Raw genomic sequence first — 16,718 nt, 5'->3', positions numbered from 1 at the left:
TACATACAAACACCCGCGAAAACCTCAGAAAACATATATATATATATATATATATATATATATATGCAGGTCTTGGCATATTCGGGTCTTTTCCCGTGTAAGATTGAGAGTATCTTGGCGACGTTTCGATGAGGTCCCACTCGTCATCTTCAGGCTGGGGTCTTCGGCTTCGTGCTTGTACGAGCAAAGTGTGATCGGAGCTGCCGTCTCTCTATAAATATTGGTGGGGGGGTGTGGAGTGCTGGCTTAGTTGCTGTAGGTGGGTTGGTTGGCTGTGTGGGAGTTATTGTTTGCGGATTGTTTGGCTGTTTCGTAACATCCTGAGTAGTTGAGGTGCAGACCCCAGCCTGAAGATGACGAGTGGGACCTCGTCGAAACGTCACCAAGATACTCTCAATCTTACATGGGAAAAGACCCGAATACGCCAAGACCTGCATACCTGTACCCGTGAAAATCTACGAATGCATACACACACACACACACACACACACATATATATATATATATATTCATACATACACACACACATATACATATATTATTAATAAAATAAATACAAATTATATTCATGTTGCCTCCATATCAGACTCTCCATAACAGATCTTAATAACTGTTTCATTAGCTTCTGTAGAAGTTGATCTGCCTCCGATTTAACACATATGGAAGCAAATGTGACCAGTTTAGTGTTCAATTTCTCTTTAACAAAAATAAAACTCCCAGGCATTTCCCTTAGTTTTACAATTATGTTAGCTTTAAATAGAATTTCAACCCCTCTAAATAATTTGTTCCTGCTGCAAGATATTGTTTATCAAAATATTTTTCTACATGTCATAATCTGTATGTTTCTTGAAGTTATCTTCTTTCCCATATAATATATGAAAGTCTTCATCATGGTTCACTCCAAGCCGGGAATAAACAACATGGTGACTGCTTTAGAAAGAAGGTTGCAGTTTATTGAAGAGGAGAGCCAGACATAAAGATGGCTCTGGAAGAAAAGAGAGTGAGCATATGTAGGGAGTGGGTTTTTATACCCTCTGGAGTTGTTCCTGTGGCATGAACTTTGACCTGAGTCTGAGTGTGCCTTTCTGGTATTCTGATGGTGGTGAGTTAATCCTATTGTGTCCCAAAGGTCATATCCTGCTTCCCTGGGGCTGGGGCTGATGACTCTTAGATTTTTGGTGTGAGGGATTGTTGATTCTAGGGATTTTTCTTCCTAATCCCAGTTTCCTGACTCCAGTCTTTCTGACAAGATTATAACATCTGCATTTCTGCAGACTTGGTTTCTGTTTGGGACAGAGAGGCTTGGGGGTGGGTTTGGTTTCTGCTTTTAAAATCCTATAGGGAAATATATTCTGCCTTTTAAATATTTCCAAGAATATTTCTTTTTCTGGGGAGGGGATGACTTCCCACAATGCTAAATCTTTTCACCTTGTGCTGAATGCACTAGTATCAAATTTATCTCTCTAAACAAAAGAAAAACCATCATAATAGATTGATTGCTCTTCCCTTTTCCTTGTATTTCTTCCTTTCTTTATTCCTTAATTCTACATTCCCTTTTGTCTTCCCATAGCCAATCCCACCATCCTAATTTAGGAAATGAACTTCAGTGGGTTAAAAGCAGATCTAATCCTGAGCTCCTTGCTTGGTCTAATAATTATTTTTAATGCTTTGGTGGTCTAATGTTTAGTTTTAAATTTGATTAGGTTTGTTGGGGGAGGTGGGATTGGGGGTGTGTGACATGGTACAGATATGTTAGTATGTTGTATGAATTCAGATCATTTGGTTAGTTAGTGAGTATGAGTATGCATAGAAACCACTAAATCAGATAGTTAAATAAGAGGAAAGGGTTTTGTATGAATGTTGTCTGTGTTATTCTTCAGGATGGCTTCTTTGTGATCCCAAGGCCTCCAGGATATTGATCTGTGTTAAGCAAATAGCTTGAAAAATCTTGCAATCCTAAAGAGCTTCTGAAGTTTCCAATTGGAACTCAAATGTGGACTCTCAAGAGAAATGAAGAGTTGAATTCTGAGCCCAATAATGAACACACTATTCCTCCATTTTCCCCCAGGAGATTGTTGCGGTGATATACATATAAAAATTGCTGCACTGGTTGCAGGCATCAGAACCTCTGAAATAGAATAGAGTACTGTTTCTCAACCTCAGCAACTTTAAGATGTGTCAATGAAAACCCACATGCTGGTTGGGGGAATTCTGGGAGGTGAAGTCCACACATTTTAAAGTTGTTGGGGTTGAGAAACCTGAATTACAGGATATTATTTTAAATTTTACCTGCTTCTACACCATATAGAACGTAGACATTGCAATTAATGTTTAACTTCTCAATGTGTTCTTAGGCCTGGTGAGGGCAGAAAGTAGCTGTTCTCCTTCCACAAGGCTCATGTGTAGCATTCCAGTTTTGGCACAGTGCCTGTTCCTAGTGGATCTGTTGTTATCATCTGCAAATTTATTCCCCAACGAGTTCTTTTTGTCTCCTAGAGGTATTGCTTTTATAGCTCTGAGCCTGTTGCTGACACATCACTAGCACTTAGCAGTTGTTTTTTTTACTTGCTGCTCCTATTATTATATGTATTTTTCATTCCTGTGTAAATCAATACCAAGCTCTAATTTGGAGCCTAGCTGGATATAATGCAAATCCTTTCAGAATCAGTTATTTATAAGAGGTATGGAACTAATCTGTAATCTTATTATTATCTTTCTAGAATGAAATCTACCCTATTTGATTTATTGTTTACCATGTTTGAAATTTGGTGGGAAGAATTTGTTTTCCACAAACATCAGGATATCAGTTACATTACGTGGCACAGTCTTGTGTCAGATTCATAATAAGCATTAGTCAATTAAAGCTAGACATAATTCTACTGATGAACAAATAGGGGAAGTTAAACATACTTCCTTTGAATAGTAAAAATGCAGGAAGTGGAAACAGATCTGGCAATCCTCATTATAGTCATTTTAGTCTGCTCCTATTGAGAAAATGTCATAGATAAATCACTGGGAAATGACAGAAATTATAATCCAGCACAATACATATCATGGGCTGTGAAAGTCTCTTTCTTTTGAAAATATTTTAAAAATTACTGGCTTCCAATGCATCTCATTACTATAGTGACCATATTATTTTATTTATGTTTCTATTCATTTATTTGTATTTATTATAGCCAAGGACTCTGGTAGATTCATGGCATCTTAACAAAATCCAAAGAAGTATAAAATCAGTTAAAAATATCCAACAGCGCTGACAGCCTGGATTAAAATAACTAACATAATCTGCATAATAACAAAGAATCACAATAGGAGCGTCACAACACAATAGCCTAGCACTAAAGCCAGGTTTTGGGGGCTTTTCACTACCCCAGGAGAGATGACATGGTCCATACTCTGAGGGGTGCAGTTTTAGAAGGCGGGAGCTGCAACTGTTAAGTTCGTACCATGTTCAGTCAAAGATCCTATATCAGAACACATGAACAAAACCATTACAGTCTTTACAATAGTGCTTGGAGTGACTGACCTATGATACAGCAACATAAATAACTTGTGCCTTTTGTTTTCCAGATTGCCCCAGTCTCTGCTTGCTCTCTTTGCCTCATCCCTTGCTATTTCTGTGGTTTTTGCCATCATCCCTGTCTGTCACAATGTGGTGGTTCTTGCGGTGGTTATGGCTGTGGCTGGGCTGGCCATGGGGTGTATTGACACACTTTCNTATATATATATATATATATATATATATATATATATATATATATATATATATATATATATATATATATATATATATATATATATATATATATATATATATATGCAGGTCTTGGCATATTCGGGTCTTTTCCCGTGTAAGATTGAGAGTATCTTGGCAACGTTTCGACGAGGTCCCACTCATCATCTTCAGGCTGGGGTCTTCGGCTTCGTGCTTGTGCGAGCAAAGTATGATCAGACCTGCCTTCTCTCTATAAATATTGGTGGGGGGGTGTGGAGTGCTGGCTTAGTTGCTGTAGGTGGGTTGGTTGGCTGTGTGGGAGTTATTGTTTGCAGATTGTTTGGCTGTTTCGTAACATCCTGAGTAGTTGAGGTGCAGACCCCAGCCTGAAGATGACGAGTGGGACCTCGTCGAAACGTCACCAAGATACTCTCAATCTTACACGGGAAAAGACCCGAATACGCCAAGACCTGCATACCTGTACCCGTGAAAATCTACGAAAGCATACACACACACACACACACACACATATATATATATATATTCATACATACACACACACATATACATATATTATTAATAAAATAAATACAAATTATATTTATGTTGCCTCCATATCAGACTCTCCATAACAGATCTTAATAACTGTTTCATTAGCTTCTGTAGAAGTTGATCTGCCTCCGATTTAACACATATGGAAGCAAATGTGACCAGTTTAGTGTTCAATTTCTCTTTAACAAAAATAAAACTCCCAGGCATTTCCCTTAGTTTTACAATTATGTTAGCTTTAAATAGAATTTCAACCCCTCTAAATAATTTGTTCCTGCTGCAAGATATTGTTTATCAAAATATTTTTCTACATGTCATAATCTCTATGTTTCTTGAAGTTATCTTCTTTCCCATATAATATATGAAAGTCTTCATCATGGTTCACTCCAAGCCGGGAATAAACAACATGGTGACTGCTTTAGAAAGAAGGTTGCAGTTTATTGAAGAGGAGAGCCAGACATAAAGATGGCTCTGGAAGAAAAGAGAGTGAGCATATGTAGGGAGTGGGTTTTTATACCCTCTGGAGTTGTTCCTGTGGCATGAAGTTTGATCTGAGTCTGAGTGTGCCTTTCTGGTATTCTGATGGTGGTGAGTTAATCCTATTGTGTCCCAAAGGTCATATCCTGCTTCCCTGGGGCTGGGGCTGATGACTCTTAGATTTTTGGTGTAAGGGATTGTTGATTCTAGGGATTTTTCTTCCTAATCCCAGTTTCCTGACTCCAGTCTTTCTGACAAGATTATAACATCTGCATTTCTGCAGACTTGGTTTCTGTTTGGGACAGAGAGGCTTGGGGGTGGGTTTGGTTTCTGCTTTTAAAATCCTATAGGGAAATATATTCTGCCTTTTAAATATTTCCAAGAATATTTCTTTTTCTGGGGAGGGGATGACTTCCCACAATGCTAAATCTTTTCACCTTGTGCTGAATGCACTAGTATCAAATTTATCTCTCTAAACAAAAGAAAAACCATCATAATAGATCGATTGCTCTTCCCTTTTCCTTGTATTTCTTCCTTTCTTTATTCCTTAATTCTACATACCCTTTTGTCTTCCCATAGCCAATCCCACCATCCTAATTTAGGAAATGAACTTCAGTGGGTTAAAAGCAGATCTAATCCTGAGCTCCTTGCTTGGTCTAATAATTATTTTTAATGCTTTGGTGGTCTAATGTTTAGTTTTAAATTTGATTAGGTTTGTTGGGGGAGGTGGGATTGGGGGTGTGTGACATAGTACAGATATGTTAGTATGTTGTATGAATTCAGATCATTTGGTTAGTTAGTGAGTATGAGTATGCATAGAAACCACTAAATCAGATAGTTAAATAAGAGGAAAGGGTTTTGTATGAATGTTGTCTGTGTTATTCTTCAGGATGGCTTCTTTGTGATCCCAAGGCCTCCAGGATATTGATCTGTGTTAAGCAAATAGCTTGAAAAATCTTGCAATCCTAAAAAGCTTCTGAAGTTTCCAATTGGAACTCAAATGTGGACTCTTAAGAGAAATGGAGAGTTGAATTCTGAGCCCAATAATGAACACACTATTCCTCCATTTTCCCCCAGGAGATTGTTGCGGTGATATACATATAAAAATTGCTGCACTGGTTGCAGGCATCAGAACCTCTGAAATAGAATAGAGTACTGTTTCTCAACCTCAGCAACTTTAAGATGTGTCAATGAAAACCCACATGCTGGTTGGGGGAATTCTGGGAGGTGAAGTCCACACATTTTAAAGTTGTTGGGGTTGAGAAACCTGAATTACAGGATATTATTTTAAATTTTACCTGCTTCTACACCATATAGAACGTAGAAATGGCAATTAATGTTTAACTTCTCAATGTGTTCTTAGGCCTGGTGAGGGCAGAAAGTAGCTGTTCTTCTTCCACAAGGCTCATGTGTAGCATTCCAGTTTTGGCACAGTGCCTGTTCCTAGTGGATCTGTTGTTATCATCTGCATATTTATTCCCCAACGAGTTCTTTTTGTCTCCTAGAGGTATTGCTTTTATAGCTCTGAGCCTGTTGCTGACACATCACTAGCACTTAGCAGTTGTTTTTTTTACTTGCTGCTCCTATTTTTATATGTATTTTTCATTCCTGTGTAAATCAATACCAAGCTCTAATTTGGAGCCTAGCTGGATATAATGCAAATCCTTTCAGAATCAGTTATTTATAAGAGGTATGGAACTAATCGGTAATCTTATTATTATCTTTCTAGAATGAAATCTATCCTATTTGATTTATTGTTTACCGTGGTTGAAATTTGGCGGGAAGAATTTGTTTTCCACAAACATCAGGATATCAGTTACATTACGTGGCACAGTCTTGTGTCAGATTCATAATAAGCATTAGTCAATTAAAGCTAGACATAATTCTACTGATGAACAAATAGGGGAAGTTAAACATACTTCCTCTGCATAGTAAAAATGCAGGAAGTGGAAACAGATCTGGCAATCCTCGTTATAGTCATTTTAGTCTGCTCCTATTGAGAAAATGTCATAGATAAATCACTGGGAAATGACAGAAATTATAATCCAGCACAATACATATCATGGGCTGTGAAAGTCTCTTTCTTTTGAAAATATTTTAAAAATTACTGGCTTCCAATGCATCTCATTACTATAGTGACCATATTATTTTATTTATGTTTCTATTCATTTATTTGTATTTATTATAGCCAAGGACTCTGGTAGATTCATGGCATCTTAACAAAATCCAAAGAAGTATAAAATCAGTTAAAAATATCCAACAGGGCTGACAGCCTGGATTAAAATAACTAACATAATCTGCATAATAACAAAGAATCACAATAGGAGCGTCACAACACAATAGCCTAGCACTAAAGCCAGGTTTTGGGGGCTTTTCACTACCCCAGGAGAGATGACATGGTCCATACTCTGAGGGGTGCAGTTTTAGAAGGCGGGAGCTGCAACTGTTAAGTTCGTACCATGTTCAGTCAAAGATCCTATATTAGAACACATGAACAAAACCATTACAGTCTTTACAATAGTGCTTGGAATGACTGACCTATGATACAGCAACATAAATAACTTGTGCCTTTTGTTTTCCAGATTGCCCCAGTCTCTGCTTGCTCTCTTTGCCTCATCCCTTGCTATTTCTGTGGTTTTTGCCATCATCCCTGTCTGTCACAATGTGGTGGTTCTTGCGGTGGTTATGGCTGTGGCTGGGCTGGCCATGGGGTGTATTGACACACTTTCNTGACTGACCTATGATACAGCAACATAAATAACTTGTGCCTTTTGTTTTCCAGATTGCCCCAGTCTCTGCTTGCTCTCTTTGCCTCATCCCTTGCTATTTCTGTGGTTTTTGCCATCATCCCTGTCTGTCACAATGTGGTGGTTCTTGCGGTGGTTATGGCTGTGGCTGGGCTGGCCATGGGGTGTATTGACACACTTTCCAATATGCAGCTGGTGAAGATTTATCAGAAGGATTCAGCAGTCTTCCTGCAGGTGAGAAAGGGACTGGTGGATGCTGGGCCTAACTTTGCACCCCTGTTTGTGTGTTTGTATTACCCTACTTCTCCATTGGTTCATAACTCTTTAAGGTCCATTGTACTTGCCATGATAAGGTATATTTTGCTTTGATGTTATGTTAAATATGAGGATATGTAAGCTGAATCCCTTCTTTATTTTTATGTTAGGGAGAAGGAAGAAAAATTTCATTTTGTACTGAGCTCTATATTTCCTTCAGAGTCGAAATCAGTGCATCATGGAGGGGAAGCCTCAGCCTTCTTGGTGCTTTCAAAAAGACTGGATTTTCCTAAATACTATAGTATGCAGTTAGAGCAAAATCTGCACTGGGTCAATGGCCTTGAAATGGAGAAACACACCACTCTTATAGTCTGCAACGAGGAGTAAAATCTGCAGAGACTCCTTATCTCCATTTTATAAATGCTTTAGTCTGAGCAAGAAGATATGTGCTCAATATCTTCTTTCTCCCCAGATCAACACTTGGATGTAAAACTAGAATTAAAGGCATGTTGGCTCCAAACAGAAGCATGATATAGCACTAAGGAATAATGTGCATCATGAATGAATGCAGTCATTTCAATGTTGATCTGGCATTCAGACCAGTCAAGAGGACCAGTCCATGACCTGGAGAGCAATAGAACTTAGTGCAAAAAAATTATAACTTGTTTCTGAATAAGGGAGACAAGATGTAAGTACTTCATTGTTTTAAAACCATGAATGTACAAGCCTTTATCAATGCAAGTTAATCTGTGGGTACATTTTAACAATAGCAATAGCACTTAGGCTTATATACGGCTTCATAGTGCTTTACAGCCCTCTCTAAGCAGTTTACAATCTGGGTCCTCATTTTACCGACCTTGGAAGGATGGGTCAACCTTGAACTGGTCACAATCAAACTCCTGGCAGTGAGTAGAGTTAGCCTGTAATACTGCATTCTAACACTGCGCCTCCATGGCTTTTTTGTCAATTTTGTGTATATATTTCTATATATTTTTGCCAGTTTTGTATATTTTAGAGTACTTATCATGTTCCCATTTACTAAAATAGATACTTCCCTCTTTCTTGCACACCCTATTCAAACCATGTTAATGTTACATATGAAGCTGTGTTAAAATATACCTGTGGCTGGGGAAACAATCATTCTATACCGGTAGTAACCATCTCACAGCAATCTCATATTCTGCTACCAAACGATAGGGAAATGTAACAATATTTTCCTAGAGGATTAGTCTTTCCCTAGCCATAAAGTAGCCATTAATCCTATCTTGGGTAACTCACCAGTAGTTAAAGCAAGCTAAGCTATAGCAAGCCACAGCTATAAACTGAGATTAAATTATTCCTACTCCATCATAATCTTAAGAAATTATCTAGTTTAGATGATATAATAAACCAAGCCATAATAAGGTTTGGCATGTTATATTGAACACAGTTATGATATTGATATGCATAACACCTGGGGTCAGCATCACAATTGTGCTGGCTTATTCTCTGGTTCGTCTGTGGTATAGGAGATGTCTATAGTTCTAGTCCTCCTGCAAAGGAGAATCGAATTGTCAAGAGCACTTGGGTAGCATATGAAGTTTATTGCAGAGTTAACTATGTACACAGTCTTCTGCAACCTGTCTCTAGAACCCAGAAGAATTTAGTGATAAACTATTAATTCATTCTGAACCCTATTTATTTCATCTGGCCAGATTTGTTATTGGCATTGTTCTCTTTGTCATTCTCTGTAGGCCCTTCATTTTTTTGTGGGCTTTGGTGCCCTGCTAAGCCCTCTGATAGCTGATCCTTTTCTGTCAGACACCAACTGCATCCTGGCAAATGGCACAGCCAGTGGTAGCAGCAACCTCCCTCACATCCGGAAGTCATTGGTCCCACATCATCCTGGGAACCTGACACATTATGACCTACCCATAAAAGGACTGGTGGTGACCAGAGTGTCTTATGCTTTCTGGATTATGGCTCTGATCAACGTAAGTATGGCCATCTTCACAGCCAATTGTTCCATGAATAAGGTTCATACACATCTTTGGAGTAATGTAAGTAGAAGCTTTTGATTCCAGATTACAATTTGATCAGTCTTCTCAAAATGTTTCCACCATCATCCTTTCTCCAAATAGGACAGTCATATGAACTAATACTTTACTTTAGAGATTTATATTGCATTTCAAGAGGTCTTGAACATAAAAGCAACATTCAATAGACTGTTCTGCCTCTTCCAAAATTATCAGATTCACAAGGAATAGATTGCCTGAATGGTTTGCTACAGAAGCATACTTTGTCTGATATTTAAATCTTCCTAATCCAGGAAATACATTCATAATCCTCCCCAATCCCTTCTGAAACAGGTGCTGCCTTTTCTTCCTCTTTTACAGAGTCCAGTTAATTCACAGTTTTCTTATTTTCCCTTGCTAATAAAATTCCACATTTCAAGGAAGAAAGTCTGGAAGTAGGAGGACTAGTTAATGACTGATGTTTTTTGTGATCAGTACCATTTCAAGAGGGCGTTTGCTGATTTCAATCTCCACTCAGCCTTGAGCTTGTTAGAATTGTTAGAACAGGTTGTTAAAACAGCCTGAAGTTATATGTTCCCTTGCAGACCCCTATCTTTTATGTGGGTGTATTTTTTACCAACCTTAATGGACATATACTGTATGTTTACATCATATAGTGAATACCACTCAGTTCACGGAGACTTACTGTAACTTGGTGTACTATTGAGAGTTTTGGTGGCACACCAAGTGCAAATCAGTGGAGGTGGTCTGCCCTGGTTACAGGCAACAAGAGGGTGCATTAATTGGCAACTTGGAGATGACAAGGCCATTTGGTGGCAAGTGTAGAGTCAGGTCACTGCTGTCAGTGTGCCAATCAGTGTCTACACCAGCGGTTCTCAACCTATAGGTCACAACCCCATTTGGGGTCGATCGACCATTTCACGGGGGTCGCCAAGCAAGGCTGTCCGCCATTTTTTCCCCTTTTCCGGCGGGTGCCTTACGTCCCTTGGGCTGGGCCAGCTGGTGGTCGGCCTGCTCCGTCTCTGCCGCTTGCCAGCTACGCCTCGGCCGGCGCAGGGGGCGGAACCACGCATGCGCAGTGTTCCCAGGCAGAGAAAGTCCTCGACTTACGACCGGTTTAGTCCTCGGCTTACGACCGGTTTAGTCCTCGACTTACGACCGGTTTAGTCCTTGACTTACGACCAGTTGGGGGTCGCGGCATTAAAAAGGTTGAGAACCACTGGTCTACACTGAATGGACAGAGAAATTTAAGTTTACCCTGTACCCACTTAGTAATACCAATGGGAGCTTTGTTTTCCTATGGGAGGGTGGTGAGGGCAGGGTTGTCAGGAAACTTGAAAGGGGAGAAAAGAATTAAATTTCTCTGACTGCAAGCATGTTGTGCTGAATAAATAAATGTAAATAAGAAAAAATTTAATGGTTACAGACACTACTATTATGGTAACACACAGGTTAAACTCCAATAATTAAGATAGTGGGACTTTTGATATTGTCCCAAATTGGAGGGTTTTTTTGGGGGGGGGTGATATCTTTTATTAATACGTTTTATAATTCTTAATACATTGTATTGTTTCAGTACAATGATACTTATGTAGTATTAATTAAGGATTATTGATACTCTATTGTTTAGATTACTGAGACTGTAAAAATAAAGTAAAAAGGCATATTCTATCAATATTAATTACCATTTAGGATGTCAGTTTTAGAAGGATAACATTATTTGACTTTTTACCCAAAACTGAATATAACATTAGAAAAAGAAAAGTGCTGCTGATTGCATCAAAATATTTGTTACATAGCAAAACTTGTGTTCTTGAGCTGACTACTTATTGTTAAAATCATCATTGTATCATTAGTTAATACTTTAGTTTTAAATATTACTAAAGGGAGAGAATAGACAAGCAAATTTAACAATTAAAATACCAAAAAAGGAAAAAGGAAAATAACTGTTGAATTTTTAACTTTTCCCTTTTTATCCATCTGCTGATTTACTGTGCTTATAAATATTTAGGTACTCTGGGAAGCCAGACTGTAAGGGCTTGTATTTGCCATGCTGTGAAATATATTGGATGTAGGAAAACCATCCCTGTTTAAATTTGGTTAAACCTCAGTTATGAATATATACTGTTACTTTTGCCATTACTTCACATTCTCCAAATTTAAATTTCTAGTCAGATAGTGTTGGAATTGTGTGCTTCTTCTGCATGGGGCAAGATTTATTTTTGCTGCTGTAAGCATATATTTCATTATGGTGATTGTTTTCTAACATTATAGGTAGTAAGAAAAGTTGTGGCTTCATTTCAAATTTAAATCCCAGAGTTTTTTCAGCATTGTATCATATATATCTTTCCAATACTGTTGGGTTTTTTGAACATGTCTACCAGATGTGATAAAACATTCTTTTTATACTGAGTCATTTCCAAAATTTATTAGAATATTGTCCCAAATTGTTATAAGTTTTTCTAGTTAGATACAGCAAAGACTTTTGGCAGAAATGGGAATTTAAAGGAAGGTCAAATCATGTTGTGGGAGTTATGAGTTTCATGTTTGAGCAAGTTATAATCTCATCCATGTTATATACTTGGTAAATTGTTATACAGGTAGTCCTCGACTTACGACAATAATTGAGCCCAAAATTTCTGTTGTTAACTGAGACATTTGTTAAGTGACTTTTGCCCCATTTTACGACCTTTCTTGCCACAGTTATTAAGTGAATCATTGCAATGTTAAGTTAGTAACAAGGTTGTTAAGTGAATCTCGCTACCCCATTGACTTTGCTTGTCAGAAGGTCGCAAAAGGTGATCACATGATCCTGGGACAATGCAACCCTCATAAATATGAATCAGTTGCCAAGCAACTGAATTTTGATTATGTGACCTTGGGGATGCTGCAGTGATCTTAAATGTGAAAAACGATCATAAGTCACTTTTTTCAGTGTCACTAAACGAACTGTTGTAAGTCAAGAACTACAGTACATGTATTCTAAACCAGTATTTAGAATGAGATTTGGGAAATTACTGCCACTTTGCTAAATGGGGAAAGAGAAGTTGTAGACAAACAAATATTGACAAAAATCCTTTCTAATTTTCACTTGTAGCTGACTGGCTTTTTTTGTCTGCCAGTTTTTCTACTATGCCTGCTTCCTGAGAATAGGAAACTAAACAGTGTGACTCAGTAAGAGTTCCTGGGGAGTAGGAGACCTCTTGAGGGTCAAAATCTGGGCTGTGCACATAGTGAAGCTGACATCTGCATAATCATGCCATGGGCATCATTGAGTTGAAGATGTCTTGTGTTGAGAAAAGCTATTTCTTTTTTTTTTTATGTACTTGTTGGCTTCTTAGTTTTAAAAGAGGCAAAAAAATATCTATTAGTTAGAAAACTCTTCACTTCTCCTGGGTGACAGTCTCATAAGACCTGTTACTGGAGGGAATAGCTTGTTATGATTTTCTGCTTTGATAATGCAAATCTTAAATCTGCAATGTGCTTGCACAATTTTTAACACTTCACAGCCTCTGTAAAGTTTTCCAGCACTTGGTTGGGTGGCAGAGCTTCTATTTTCTGCCTCTCTTGGGAAATATAAGATAAATCTACTCTACATGCCAAATATGATGTAGATGAGCAAAACATATGGAGCTGGTAGAACATAAGAAATGAATATTCTTTATCAAAAGGAAAAGTGTTTTTTTTTTGTTTTTTTTTGAAAATTAAACAATATGGTGATAGAGTGGGCAGGGTGTGAATATGCAGTCTGAAATTCTGTAAAGTGTAAGAAAACATGTGGGGTTGGTATGAGGGACACCTGCATTGGATGATAGTTACACATAGGCACAAAATAAATGTAAAATATGTGGTTTATGTACTTTTTTTAAAAATCAGAGAAATGCTATAGATATTTCAGGATTCAAAGATGAAAGACCAAATACTGAGGAATTAGTGGGGGCAGCATGTAAGGCAGAGCAACACTTTTGCAATCCAGGGCCTATAATATAACACAATAAATCACATTCAGCTATTCTGAATAGTTGGTCAACAAGAAGGATGGGCAGCTTGGAGGCCATCCTTCATAATTGGCTTGATCTTCTTGGGAGTGTGGTTCAGTGATGTGCTGGGGACCACAAATTGTTCTAGTGCAGGGGTAGGCAACCTTGGCTCTTTTATGACTCGTGGACGTCAACTCCCAGAATTCCTGAGTCAGCCATGCTGGCTCAGGAATTCTGGGAGTTGAAGTCCACGAGTCATAAAAGAGCCAAAGTTGCCTACCCCTGTTCTAGTGGATAATTGTTACATATTTCAGCATTTATTCACAGTATTTATTTTAAGAAGATCGTTCTTTTGAGCAGAAGAAGTAGAGATGGAGAACTCCAGATGCTACAGTTTTTATCATTCCTGATCAGTGACCATGTTGATTGAAACATCCAACAGCATATGAAGGATCATGGAATTTCTCTTCCATACGTGGAATTTCAAGAAAAGTAACAATAATTGTAATAGCATTTCATCTTATATACCACCCCCTGGTGCTTTACAACATTCTTTAGAGTGTTTACAATGTAAGCATTATTTGCATATCCCCCCCCCAAAAAAAAAATCTGGGTCCTCATTTACCAACCTCAGAAAGATGGAAGGCTGAGTCAACTTTGATCTGGTCAGGATCAAACTACAGACTCTGGGTAGAATTTGCCTGCAATACTGCACTTTAACCACTGCACCACTAGGGCTCCTATAATAATGGTCAAAAAGTATTATTAAATTGGCCTGGAGCTACCCAATGAGCTTGGTTAGAGAAAATTATAATTCTAGCACTGTTAAAAAGGGACAAGGTTTTTATACTGTGTGGTTTCTATTATCCATACTTCTTGAGTAAAGGAGACCATAAAAGAATGAAGCGGGGAAATAGTGACAACTGCTAACTATGCTAACCTTGAAGTGATTTGTGTGGGTGGTCTTTTTTCTGATAGATAATTTGAGACAAATCTTCTAGCAATAGTACTAAAATTGGATGTGTGCCTTAAATGTTTTTGTGTATTAAGTGATGCATATGGCCTAAGCTCATTAGATGAATTGATCTTGAATTTTGGGATATAAAATACCAAAAGAGTTCCAAAAGATTCTTTCCCTAAAAGTTCACATAATGCCAGAAGATTTCTAGCATTCCCTCCTCAACCTCCTTTTAGGGCAGTGGTGGCAAACCTATGGCACGGGTGCCAGAGGTGGCACTCAGAGCCCTCTTTGTGGGCACGCGCGCCGTCGCCCCAGTCCTAGGCCTTCAGCTGGGTTTTATAAAACCTTTTTGCTTTAGGCCTCCGCCACCGTGTACAAAAAAAAAAAGTTCAACCAATCAGTCAATTTCAATTTCTCGCGGGAAAAAAAAGATCTTGCAAAGTTGGAATTGATTGATTGAACTTTTTAGTCCCACCCTGTCTGCTGTTACCACCGCAGCCATGCCCACCCAATGGGCCACTCCAACCCAATGGGCCATGCCCACCCAATTGGCCACGTCCACCCAATTGGCCACGCCCACCCGGCACCCGACGATGCATAAGTGGGTTTTGGGTTGCAGTTTGGGCACTCGGTCTCTAAAAGGTTCGCCATCACAGTTTTAGGGTAAGCATTTGCAACCAAGCATCATCCAGCTTGGCTAAAAACCCAGCACTGCTAACAGGCATCAGCAATAATAAGGGATGCTGAGAAATGTTTATCAGCAATATTAGGAACATTATAAATTTCCCCATCTTTCCCATCTGTGGTGGAAGAGGTATATTACCCTGCCACAATCGAAAGCTTATTGTGAAGGGATCTGTTGTGATGAACGTAAATACTTCTTTTCCCATTGGGTTGTTACTGTGATCAAATTCTTGCTCCTTTATCCACCCCATCATATCCTTAAATATTATTCCTTGGTTTCTTTGTGATCTTCTAGCATTAGCTACAGTTTGTCCTAAATTTTATTTCTTCTGCGATAGAAAACATGGGCAGGGTATCTTCTGTGAGAAATGTTAGCATGCAGCTCTGAACTGCAATTTAAAGAAACACACTATTGCACATACAGAAAAAAAGAAAAGGAGCCAGATTATGTGATGGATTGGATCCCGGTCCTCCTATAGAGGTAGGGCACTAAACAAAGACTTTTCAGCTTTAAGCCTTTTGATTGGTCCTCGGCACATTCTTTCAATAGTTCCCTGACTAGGACTATGGGGTAGAATCAGGATGGAATGGAGCTTCATCTGCTAAAATTTCCTCTTCAGCAGATTTTTCTTAAAGCAGTGGAATAAGGCTGGGGAAGAATCTTGACAAGATAAGGTAAATGATTGATTGAAAACTAACCATAGGGATGTCTTCTTAAGTTAATTACACAGCTTCTTAATGGGTCGAATGATATTACCGTGTACAAATGTTGATCAAGAACTATTACCTTGAGATAGATGGGTGAACTAGTTATCAGTAACAGAAGTTTTGATATCAGTGCCCTTTCTCACTGGCCAGAGGACTCATAACACCTAAGCTGTTTGAGAAGCAAAAGCTGCTTATTTGTTTGCTATTAATTTGATCTGATTTGAAAAACTAGCTCAGACCATGGTAGGTCATATAAGATAATACTATTTGTTATGTGGAATGTTGTAACAATCCACCACATCCACAGGGGAGGGGGAAGACTTCTTTGAAGTAGACTCTCTGCTGTGAAGGCATTTAACAGCTTTCCCAGTCTCCTCCAGCTTTGTTGGATTTATTTATTTATTAATTTATTAATTTATTTATTTATTTAATTTCTATACCGCCCTTCTCCCGCAGGACTCAGGGCGGTGCACAGCATATTAAAACAGATACAAATATCAATATACAAAAATAAAAACCCCTCTAAAACCAAATTAAAAACCAAATATTAGAGGCTGTGTTCCAATTAAAATTATACTTAAAATCGTCCCTAAATAAAATCCTCCTTAGGTCAGGCCCGCTTGC

General features: G+C 38.4%; 1 protein-coding gene across 1 annotated transcript in view; it reads left to right on the top strand.

Moving 5' to 3' along the window:
• MFSD4A (major facilitator superfamily domain containing 4A) overlaps positions 1-16,718 on the top strand; it is a 53,247-nt gene that overhangs the window by 15,293 nt on the left and 21,236 nt on the right. Inside the window, exons 2-3 of the mRNA XM_015817792.1 lie at positions 7,527-7,725; positions 9,480-9,719. Coding sequence (XP_015673278.1) covers positions 7,527-7,725; positions 9,480-9,719 — 439 coding nt within the window. The remainder of the gene's footprint in view (positions 1-7,526; positions 7,726-9,479; positions 9,720-16,718) is intronic.

The sequence above is a fragment of the Protobothrops mucrosquamatus genome, unplaced genomic scaffold (genome assembly GCF_001527695.2).
Source record: "Protobothrops mucrosquamatus isolate PMUCROS unplaced genomic scaffold, P.Mucros_1.0 scaffold638, whole genome shotgun sequence".
In the NCBI taxonomy this organism is placed as follows: Eukaryota; Metazoa; Chordata; class Lepidosauria; order Squamata; family Viperidae; genus Protobothrops; species Protobothrops mucrosquamatus.
This window is presented reverse-complemented; position numbering and strand designations above follow the sequence as displayed.